Source organism: Glandiceps talaboti, chromosome 11 (genome assembly GCF_964340395.1).
Source record: "Glandiceps talaboti chromosome 11, keGlaTala1.1, whole genome shotgun sequence".
NCBI lineage: Eukaryota > Metazoa > Hemichordata > Enteropneusta > Spengelidae > Glandiceps > Glandiceps talaboti.
In genome coordinates, this window is record NC_135559.1 from 18374326 (window position 1) to 18386838 (window position 12513).

Genomic DNA, 12513 nt, shown 5'->3' on the forward strand with positions numbered 1-12513 from the left:
TGAGCCTCACTGAACATAACAGTGGGTATGTTTCTGAAAATGTGTGCATTAAGAGTTGTTCATGAAATAGTGACAACATTACTTGGCAAATTTGGTTTTAAAATGTATTTTTCTGTCAAATAGGTGGAACTTCAAATCTGTCTGTGTATCTATCTAATACGTGTTTCTTTATCTGTCATTCTGTCTCTGTCGGTCTCAATCTGCGCGAATCGAATTTACTCAATATGAATCCGAGCTTGCCTGGCGAGTGCCAACTGTCCCACAATACACCACGGTTACTTCGATCAAACATGGCGGCGCCCATCAGTCCAAACGATAATACACTGATCGATCTGGGTGTTGCGTACGATGTTTGGCATAACAGTAAAGCTATTGGCTACTCAGAAGTTCCCAGTAGTGTGTTTGCTTTACATATTTTACAAATTCACAGACAGTACTGTGAGGAATGTTTCCCAAATGATTGTCAACAACAAGGTGGTGACAGCAGCAGTCATGGCTACCTCTCCCGTGGTGTTAGCCAGAGACAAGTCAAAATGGAGACATCGACAGAGTATGACACCCTAAGTGATGATATATCACAGTCTACGTCTATTACAATGAAGTAAGTCAGTTTAATTTATGGTCTGTATTTGTTCATTTCGGGGTGAACCATTTGATTTCGGGGGGGGGGGGGTTGAGAGAAAAAAATCTGTCGTTGGATGAAGGAGGAAAACGAATAATTTGATCCCATAATAGAAATTTGGGCGATAATAAAGGGAAGGGTCTCCGAACACCATCAATATTAAATAATATCATAACTAGGCAAAGCCCATAAGCTCGCGCAGAGTAGATTCATTTGTGACCGGCTGCCTGGGCCAGGGTTCACTCATGATACACTTGATTTGGGTCATTTTCCAGGGGTATTGACCATCAAAATTTATTTTATTGAATGACAACTAATTCTCTGACATGGACGAGAAGTAAAGCAAGTCAACACTCTATGCAGTTGTTGGTTTCAAAAACCATCATAGCCATTAGATTAATATTGTTCATTTTCAATCAGCCAACTTATCATAGACCCTCCACCAACGTACGTTGGTCTTTGGACAATTCAACTCGATGATTTATGAATGTTACTGTACCAACAAACATAGGAAAGTAGATATTCTTTTTAAAACATGTAAAAAAAACAATTATCAATAATATAAATGTCAAAACCACACTTCCACAACCCGGAAATTAAACTGCGCTATGTCATCAGTGGTCCGTATTGCGTACCGCCGTGCATCAAACTTCCAAATAGTGTAACAATTTCTCCTTGAGGTACAGTGATACCTCGATACTCGTTACAATGTTACGATAATCGTGCCAACAGGCCTACTGTTACAATATTGCAATGCATGGTGATGCTATGTCGCCTATGATATACGATGATACGGTAGCGCGTGGAGAATGCACGTAGTATATGGAAGGCGCATGCGTAGTCAGTGCGCGCCGCAATGCATCATTGGGAGAACCACCAAATTTTTTCGCATAGTATATACGACGCGCATGCGTACTAGTCATTGAGCCACTTCGCGGCAGCTTCGCTGCCGCTGCGTGAGCTATTAAGTGTATGACATTGCGTTTACCATATATAACCACAGGGTTGTTAATTCGAGTTTGTTAATAAAAGGAACCATTTTCCAAAGCTGGTTTTAAACCAGATGACTCGACTAAACTTTCTGAACCGGGAACGTCTGGAGCATCTGACTTCAAGTCTCGCGACACAAGTGTGTCATCACACAAGCGGAAGCTCTTAGAACTTGAGGAAGACACAGTTCCTAATGAGTCATTTTGGGGTCAGAGTAAAGTAAACAGTATTCCTAAAGAACGATTCAAAACAGTAGATCAGGCAGAAATTTTACTATGCACTATTTGCCAAGGAGTACCTGTAGTTCCAAAACAGACAACTTGTAATCATGTATTTAGTCATTCATGCATAGATGTTTGGTTGAAAAATTCCCATGTGTGTCCTCAGTGTAGAAATGTAATCGATGTAACTGATGTTTTAGATTTAAAACATACAAATGCTCACCTGTTTGAAACTCTACGTATCAACTGTAAATATGAAAATGTTGGTTGTCGGCACTTACTGAAAGTTTCATCCCTCCAGGACCATGAAAATATCTGTTCTTTCAAAAACAAAGGTAAACGATGCACATATGGTAGCCAAAGACGAAAAGCTAGCTTAATTACTGCTGACCACCAATATGTAAAGAGGCGGCGTTTGAAGAGCTTTCTTTATCATTTGGACACTTTCTGCACAGAACATTGTGAATCAAAAGAGGATGTGTTGTTTTTTACACTGAGGTCACATCTATATGACTCTGGTCAAAAAGAAAGGGCTAGTGCTATTGAATCTGTCTGGAAGGGTACAAATGAGTATTTGACTGCATAGGAATGCTTAGCAATGCGAGTTGACAATTTACAAACAAAGGGGGAATACAAAAATCAATATGCATTCTTCAAGGAAAAGTCTTGCAATCCTTTACAGCCCCCAAGTCAGCTAGATGTAACAGAAAAAATGTTCATGCCAGGTACTGTAAGGTATGAAATTACCAGTACTGGAAATATGGTACGGGACATACATTGCACTCCTGTAAAGTTTGGAAAAAATACTACTGAGAGTACAGCACATAAAATTGAGCCTATTGATGTTACTGCACATTTTCAGTCAAACTTGCTTCCAGATTTACCATCTCCCAACATGAAGGGTGTTAGGTTTAACTACTGTGATGCCCTGGCAAAAACCCTTTACGAAATTGATGATGAGATTAATGAAAACTTGAAAATTAACAAAATTGGCCATGATGACCCCTCAATAATTGTGAAAACTGTTGTGAAAGATGGGAGTGATGGCATGGGAGATGTAGCTGTACACAAAGAGAAATCTGACAAAACTCTATCTGACAAAGCATTTCGTTTTTCATTTGCTGTGTTCAGTAGTATTTAAGGGTGAGGAAATTGTTGTTTTCAAGGAGCCCCACCCAGGTTCAATACGCTGTAACAGACCATTGTTAGAGGCTGTGGCCGATGAAAATAATAAAAGTAGCATGTCAACCTTGCTGTCACCTATAGAAGCTGAGTGTAAAGTACTTGAAGGGCGACTGATAAAGATCCAAGTAGGAGAATTTTGGCGGTGTCATGAAATTAAATTTGTAGGCTTTATGGTAGATGAAAAACTAGCCAGAAGTGCAGGTGGATTAGCCTCTGCTGGCTCTTCATTTCTGTGCACTCTTTGTGATGCAACAAGGTCAGATGCAATGAGTAATGTTGGCACATTTTCCATAAACAGGTCTCTTAATGATACACAAGTAAAGGCCGAAATTGCTCGCTTGAATTATGACACACTAAACAAAGCTGATTTGTTAAAAAAATCTCAAGGTGTAAAATCTGCACCAATTTTGTTGAGTGAACCAAGGGATATTGGCATTGATGCTACTCATGCCACTATCAACATAGGAAACTTTTTAAGAAATATATTAATACGCGAAATAGCTTAAATTTATCAATGGGAGTCAAGTAGCAACATTCGTGAAATTCTTATAGATGCAGAGAGGAGGTTTGATTGTCACTTAAAAGAAACGGTTGGCTTGACACCATCACTAATGATGCCAGGTAACTATGCTCGAGAATTATTCAAATATGAAAATGAAGAACATATTCTGCACTTAATCAAAGATCTTGAGAGAAAAAAAATGTTGTCAGTTGTGCTTGAGAAATTTCGATTTGTAAAGAAACTGTACGGTGATAATGACCCTTTAAATAATTATCCAGATGAAGTTCCATGCCTGAAAGAAACTGCAGTCTGTATGGGTAATTTACTTAAGAATAATTTTGGATATGTTGTGTGGTCCAACTATATCCACAAAGTAATAATGCACAAGAGCTACTGGAACTTCATGATGGACCAGGGACAATAGGGGGGGGCTGTCTGGGGAGGGTAATGAGGGCGGGAATAAAATGTTTAGGTGTTTCAGGCTACATCATGCTAGAAGAGGGTCAACACAAAGTGGGTTGAGAGATGTTCTGTGGATACACTGGCTGCACACTAGTCCAAAGTTGAGACAACTGGCTGCAGTTGCATGACGAAAAAAACAAATGCTCACTTTGTGGGAAACAGGGCCACAACAGAGTTACCTGTCAGTTCACATGATATTTATTTGAATCCTGAGCTGTGTCTTGTGTAATACTAGGTAAATATATACTGGTACAGCTAGTGTATGTAGGATGTTGACTGTATAAATAGTACAAATGATATTGTAGTGGTCAGATTCTCAACAGTGGCTGACCTCAGGTAGAGGTTGTTTTGCATTGGCAGTACTTGTACTTTCAGAACCTTAACTACCATGAGTGTTGATGTAGTAAAACAGAAAAATGTGTACAGGTACATACTTTATTATGTGAATGTAATATAAGTAGAACAAAAAATCCCACAATCAAACATTACGTTCGACATGCTATTCACTCAACAAAGTACAGCATCATCATCAAATTGTAGAGTGTATTCTTTATTAATCATCCCAGAACTAATGTGATATATGTATGCACATTTTTAGATATATAGTGAAAATAAAACAAACTTATTTCACCTTCTTTCTCTTTGGTTTCTTTCTACAGTCATTACAAATGAATGATTTTGGTGTAGTTGATATTTCATAACAAAATTCATGAAAATTTCACCCACAGAGCCCCTCACATGTCACCCATAAAGGTAGCTTACATTCTGGCAGTAGATTTACGATGCATTTGTCATCAAGATCACATTTACATGGAGGCATTGACTTGTTAGTGTAAAGAAGTTAATTGCTACTCCCCCCACAAATCTCAACATTGTATCCTTATCTAGAGTAACAGCAGTATGATTGGCTGTGGCAAAATGAGGGAATAATGTTGACATAGATATTTCACATTTACATACATCAATTTTGAATAAAGAAGAACTTGTGGGGGCCTTTGACAAAATTTCTTTACATCCCTGGATGTAACCCCCATAAACAATGATAGTATTTTCTAGTAGGGCTATTGAAGCAGATGAAATAAAATATGGGATGGGTTTAGTAATATCTACCAATGAACCGAAAATATTAGCTCATCAATATGTATATGCAGTAATATAACTTGGTTCACAGACAGTCTTTCTGTTGGTGTCTTCCCACTGAATACCACCCCACCAACATACACAATAGAATCTGATGATTTATTAAAACATGAACTATGATATACACGAGGTACTAACGCAGGAATTGAGAGCTTTCTCCAGCATAAAGTACTACTGTCAACTATATAAAAATTACCATCAGTACAACTTTGCTCAAAAGAAATTTGTTTTGAAAATCTATGGTTCATATTGATTCCCCCAAATAAAATAACATATCTACTGTTGTCAACTTTAGTAAATGTATGGCCAGCTCTTGCTGATGGTATGTCACCTGATTGAGTTAATTCTGTGTCTATGTGGGGAGTCAGTGGGTTGATATTGTTACTGTTTTTAGAAATCTTTGCCATGTACTTTGCCCCCATCTGTTCGATGACTATAGCTTCATCACTTGGGTACATATATTCAGCATTCAGACCCCCCCCCCCCCCCCATATTAAAATTTTTGTTTGTCTATCATTTGCTGAAATATCAACAAATCCAGGGCAATGAAGTGCAGCAAGGTGGGACCCATGTACTTCAATTCTCTCTGTAGAGACTATACTAACATCCTCTTTCTCAACCAGGTAGGCAATTCTATAGAGGCTCCCCTCACTACAATTCCAGGTTCCCTCCTCAGAGTCTCTAACGCCACCAACTACAAACTTTTTCATACCATCTACAGTGACAAGAAATGAGGTTTAAAATAAAGATTGGTTTGGAGGGGGGTGGTTTAAACAGAAAAAAGAGCATGTTATTAATCATAAAAGCTTAAGGACTGACATAATTATCCTATCACATCATATCTGTGGAATGCAAACTTTTTTTCTCGGGGAATACAGTCACTGCGTTAATAGCTGACTTGTGTAAGAATTTATAAGCTTTGCCCATCGGCTTTTACCGTCCTCAATAATATTGCGTCAATTCATACATACGTACATACTTAACTAATACAAGTGGCGTAGAGCATTGTCGACGTTTGAGACGTAGGTTGTTTATTCACTTTAACTAAATTGTTCATGTACAACACGTACACACAAAAGTATGGGAGACCAAATGAGGAATGTTATATGAAACCATACTTTGAAATTAATGATGGTGAATGTTCAAGGTCGTTTAGATGAAATCGTAGGAACACGAGATACGATACTCGATCGATCGATAACACAGGCTAACTCAAGTTGAACGTACATATACATGTAGTGTTCACAAACATGCCCTAATTACCTCTCAATGTCTGTTCTTTATACACAATACTGTGCCCTTTGGGTGGAAAATAATGGTCTAAACCCAACAACTTCTTTGTTGAGGCCCGAAATCTGTTTTCTACTGCCTTTCGTAAGACAAAAAATTTGGCCATGTCGGAGTCTAATCTGACTGACGCTAGATTGTTTATGGAAGTGAACGTGAAAACTGTAACTGCGCATGTGCCGTCAGCCTGATCGGTTCATCTGCACATGAGCGATAAATTTACCCATGAACCTTGGCGGTAAGTTACGTTTCCATAGGGCTGTATTGGCAAAGTACTATGTGCAATATAGTCTCAGTTAGTCGGCCAAGTGCTCTCTAATGTATAATCAAAGCCTTCATTTGTCCGATAGGACTCACATACAACATAAATAATTTACTTAAAATTGGAAATATAATAGTGGCCATTGCATATGTAAATTAAGGTCTCTATGGGTCAATAGTTCATATATTGTACCATGTGACATGGTCTAAGCCAATCACAGAAGGCTGTATGAAAACGATGTATTATTCAAAAGTGATATTATACTCTTTTCTGAGGTACAAACCAATCTAACATGTCAGTTATTTCTTTAACATTTCAACCCATGTTTTACCAATAGATATATGAAATCAGAAACCATAGATGACCAGTATCAACAAGACTCACAGGAGGTAACAACTGGACAGGATAGATATGTGAAATCAGAAACCATAGATGGCCAGTATCAACAAGACTCGGAGGAGCTGACAAGTGGACAGGACAAACATGTGACGATGACAACTGAACAGGATAGATATGTGAAATCAGAAACCATAGATGATCAGTATCAACAAGATTCAGAGGAGGTGATGGCAGGCCAAGAACTTGGAACCGACTTCTACTCAGCTGATAATCACCAACTATTAAGAACAGAAAACCATTCCGAAACTCTACCAGACTGGGCAAGTGAATGTGGAACAAAGAATCTTGGCTCACCTGGCTATTCTGTTGATACAGGTTTTGCACAAAATACAAGTACATGTGATAATGTGATGAACTCCATAACAATAGAGAAAGAAGAAAGTGATGATAATCAACCAACAAACAAACAATCCCAGTCCTTAAAATATGAGGACAGGAATGACCACAGGGCTGTTATTGCAGAAAGTCTCATAAGTGATCCGTTTCCATCTCGAATAATGAATGTCACATTGCATGGAGATACTGTTGAAAGGGTAGATAGTTCATATTCAGACATTAATGAAAAAGACAACATAATGTGTAAAACTTCAGTAAACCCAAACAACAAACATAGTAATGCTGAAAATCACTGTATGACATTGAGAAGGAATAAGTCATTTGGACACACAGAGATTAGTAAAGGTTCTCCTACAAGTAGTGATTTAAAGAAAGACACAGATAAAAGACCATTTGTATGTAAAGAGTGTGGTAAAGGGTTTAATACAAGTAGCCCCTTAAAGACACATAGAAGAATCCATACAAATGAAAGACCTTATGTATGTAAGGAGTGTGGTAAAGGGTTTAAGCAAAGCGGTGCACTGAAGACACATACAAGAATCCATACAAATGAAAGACCATTTGTTTGTAAGGAGTGTGGTAAAGGGTTTAACACAAGTAGCCATTTAAAGGCACATAGAAGAATCCATACAAATGAAAGACCATATGTATGTAAGGAGTGTGGTAAAGGGTTTAAGCAAAGAGGTGCGCTGACGACACATACAAGAATCCATACAAATGAAAGACCATTTGTTTGTAAGGAGTGTGGTAAAGGATTCAGTACAGGTAGCCATTTAAAGGCACATAGAAGAATCCATACAAATGAAAGACCGTTTGTTTGTAAGGAGTGTGGTAAAAGGTTTCATACCAGTAGCAATTTAAATTCACATAGAAGAATCCATACAAATGAAAGACCATTTTTACATATAAAGAAATACATTCTATGTAGATTGTTGCAAAAGGTTAAAGGAAAGTGACTGCCCGAAGGCACTTAACAGAAACTATACTAAAGAAAAGGTTTCACCAAAGCAGCACACTGAAAATATGACCTATATAATCCACAGAAAATAATCAAATGGTCAGATGTTTGTAACAAGGTTTTCCCAATAAAGAGAGAAACTTAACAAGACGTGTGACAAGCTGACCAAACAAATTTTAGATGATAAACATTTAATTTCATTGTCCATGTTCCTCCATAGGGAAAAGGACAAATAATCAATTTTGTTCTCGCAATTTTCCAGATTTCTAATACTATTTTCTGTATATTTCAAATAAAGTTTTAAATACTGCTTCCTCTCAGTTTTTTTCATTATATTCCCTACCTGATATCACTGTCTTATCTTAGTTTATCAGCTTTGAATTAATTAGTAGCTTGCTAGTGTGTAAAAATCCACTGATCCGACTAATGGAGGAATCAAAATTGATTATTTGTCGTTTTCCCTGTGGTTCCTCTGATAGATTTTCTTTTCTCATGATAGTGATCTTCCTTACAATGATACATATTAAGTAAAACAAAATGTTATAGTTTGGCAAAAGTATGGATTTTGTCTGGTTTTCCAAGGTATTGTTTTCCAAATTTCTGGACAATCTCATAAAAAATAATAAATGTGTGCATATTGATTACAAAATGTGATTTTTGGTCAAAACACTTAAACTCCAAAACGACTGGGTAGACTGGTCTGAAATTTGGTGGGAACGTTCTTTAAGGGATCTAAAGTAAGATTTGTTCATGCCATAAGAAGTATGCAAATTAGGGCTAAAAATGTGGTTTTTTTAGTCAAAAGTATATAATTCCAAAGTACTTTGTTGATTTGGCTGATATTTCACAGGGATGTTTCTGGTGATGCATGGATCAAGTGATATTAATTACATGATTATCCCTTTAGCAATATGCAAAAAATCCCTGGTGTGAAACATAACAGGGCTTTGACTTGGCCCACAAATGAAAGGTTCTTCAACTTCTTGTGTATTGATGCAATAAAACCATTAAATCTTTTATGGGCTACTTCACATGTCAATGTCAATGGCATGAAGATTACCCTCTGTTTGAGGTTGCTTGGAAACACTGCTTTTACTATTAGCACTGCTTAATTAAATTATAGAGTGTCTATGATTAAAACATGAAGTTCATTCATATGCTACAAAGAGTCTGTTTTGGGTTAAAAAGTGTTATTTTTTTAAGTAAAAAAAACTTAATCTCAAAAACGACTGGGCAGATTGGTCTGAAATTTGGTGGGAACATTTTCAGGCGTATTTAGATTAAGAAATCTACCGGCCATGATAATCCCATCAGTGATATGCAAATAAGGTGTAACAATGTGAATTCTTGGTAAAAAACTTGTATATCGAAAAGTACTCGGGTCAGTGAGACTGTTCAAATTATGAGATGTTTTGGAAAGTGTTATGCTGCAGATTTTCTTGAAAACATGTCAAAATTGACCCTAGCAACCATGACCACCCCTTTAGCAACAACCGAACTACTATATTTTGCTCATTTAAAATCATCTGGTAGGCAAGTGAGTAAACTTTCAAAAATTGTATGCAAATTTCCCTAGCAACCATGAACACACCCATAGCAACAGCCAGATGGCAATAGCAACACGGATACTTAGACAAGTGAACAAACATTCAAAAAGTGTATGCAAATATGCCTAGCAACAAGACCACGCCCATAGCAACAGCCAAATGATCACCTATATTGTAAAGATAAGTGGAGATTAATAGACAAATGAATACATATTCAAAAAATCAACAAGACCACACCCATAGCAACTGCTAAATGATCATGTATATTGCAAAGATAATAAAAAATGTATGCAAATATGTTTAGCAACAAGACCATTTTCATAGCAACGGTGTATATTGCAAAGATAATGACGGGTTGGATAGGCAACTGGGTAGTCATTCAGCAAATGAACACCTATAAAGTGTTCATAATCATTAAAAAAATATACAGTTGTGCTACAACGGCAATTGAGGCTATTTTTAGCACAACTTAACTGAGGTTCAGTAGTGCTATAGGGATCGCCGGGTGTCTATCTGTCTGTCTGACTGCCTCTCTGTCTGTTTGTGTATGTGGGTGTAAACAACTTAAAGTCAAAAACCACTGAACCGATTGCCATGATATTTGGTGGGTCCATTACCTTGGGTGTCTAGTTGAGAAATTGTTCAAATCTAAATGATCACATCACAGGTGTGTGATTTGGGTCAAAAACTGTGATTTTTGGTCAAAAAACTTAAACTCAGAAACTACTTGGCAGATTGGTGCGAACTTCGGTAGAAACATTCTTAAGGGGGTGTAAAGTAAGATTTGTTCATGACATGATTTCATCGGCAATATGCAAGTTGGGCCTAAAATGTGTCTTTTTGGTTAAAAATCTATAGTTCCAAAACTACTGGGATGAAATTTAATGGGAATGCATCTGGAGATGTATGGACGAAGAAATATTAAGCATACGATAGTTCCAGGGAGTGATATGCAAATTAGGTGTAAGAATGCTCATTTTTGGTCAAAAACTTATACATTTGTATCTCAAAAAGTACTTGGTCAATGAGTCTGAAACTTGGTGAGATGTTTCCGAAAGTGCTATTCTGCAGATTTTTAACAAAATTGGCCCTAGCAACCATGACCACGTCCTTAGCAACAACCAAATGGCAGTATATTTTTGTCAAGTAACAACATCATTTGGTAGGCAAGTGAGTAAACATTAAAAAAATGTATGCAAATACCTTAGCAACCATGATCATGTCCATAGAAACAGCCAAACGGTGGTGTATTTCACTGAGAACTGGGATTCTTATGAGACAATGGGATAAACATTCAAAAAAATGTATGTAAATTTGCCTAGCAACTAGACCACGCCCATAGCAACAGCCAAATGATCACGTATATTACAAAGATAGCAACATGGTTGGATAGGCTACTGGATAGTCATTCAGCAAATGAACACATACAATATATTCTTAGCATGGACTAGCATATAGATTTTTAAAAACTGTACAGTTGTGCTACAACAACTGGCGGTATTTTTTTTTAATTTCGTTGCAAGCACATTTTCTTAGGGGCGACGTCAAAAGATCGATGTTTACAAAAAAACTGAATTGCTTTAGTTTGGGGGTGGGGGGGTTTTGGCCAAATTAATTTCTCAACCGTCAAAAACGATTTAACGTCATACTTAGCAAATTTAGTACGATTTCAAGGCTGTTTTTACCTATAAGGGCGGCCCTTTTTATTTTTCTGTTTCTCATCTCCCGACCGACCCTAATTTCCAGCTCCGACATCAGAAAAAAACAACGTTTTTTTTATTTCCGACCGACTCGACCCTTGAGTTCAACACAGCAAGACTGTAAGGTTCAAATGAACATCAAACGTTCCTCATGGCGTCTTAGACCAGTGTATGTTCTGCCGAGGCCACGACCTTGCAACATTGGCCCCCTAAAATTACAAATGACGCAATAATTTTCCCACCTTGCGCCGCTTTGGCACATTCATTTTACGGCAAACATCAAAATTATCTAAGTCCAGGGCCAGGCCCTGACGTCAATCCCACAAGAAGTATACTGACTCCGTGAGGGAAAATTTTGTTGTCACTTATATAAGATACAGTGACAACGCACAGTTCTATTGGTAACATAAAAAATGACAAAAAAAGATCAACTTTGATAAATTTAATCTACAAATTGAAACATTAGAGGGAGTAGATGATCGACGAGACGTCGAAATGGACGTCTCTCGTCACATATTTTGTCTACCATCACTGTCGCGGCCTCTGACCTACTCACTGACGTGTACGAAACACTGAACTTGCTACCGGAAATCGGAACATCTATCTGCCACAGCTCAGAAGCCTTAGTAAACCAAATTTATGGGACAGGTTGTGATTTTCATTTGTTGATGGGTTAGATTAATGGAAACAAAATGAGTACATGTGTATTTTGATTCCGAAAAAGCTGTGTTAGACTGTTAGAGGATCATGTTGCATGATGTGACAGTGACACATATGTGAATGTTAGGCACTGACTGAATCAATGCGTGATCACTGGCATGGCCATATAGACGGCCGATGCATGTGCGCCCGGTCATGGTCAGACATGAAGAATGAACTTGTTGTGCAAATCAGAAAATAAT

General features: G+C 37.5%; 1 protein-coding gene across 1 annotated transcript in view; it reads left to right on the forward strand.

The window, feature by feature from the left end:
- Window positions 1-12513, forward strand: part of LOC144442098 (uncharacterized) — a 55747-nt gene that overhangs the window by 16414 nt on the left and 26820 nt on the right. Inside the window, 1 exon segment of the mRNA XM_078131367.1 lies at window positions 7812-8217. Within this exon segment, the coding sequence (XP_077987493.1) occupies window positions 7812-8217 (406 nt within the window).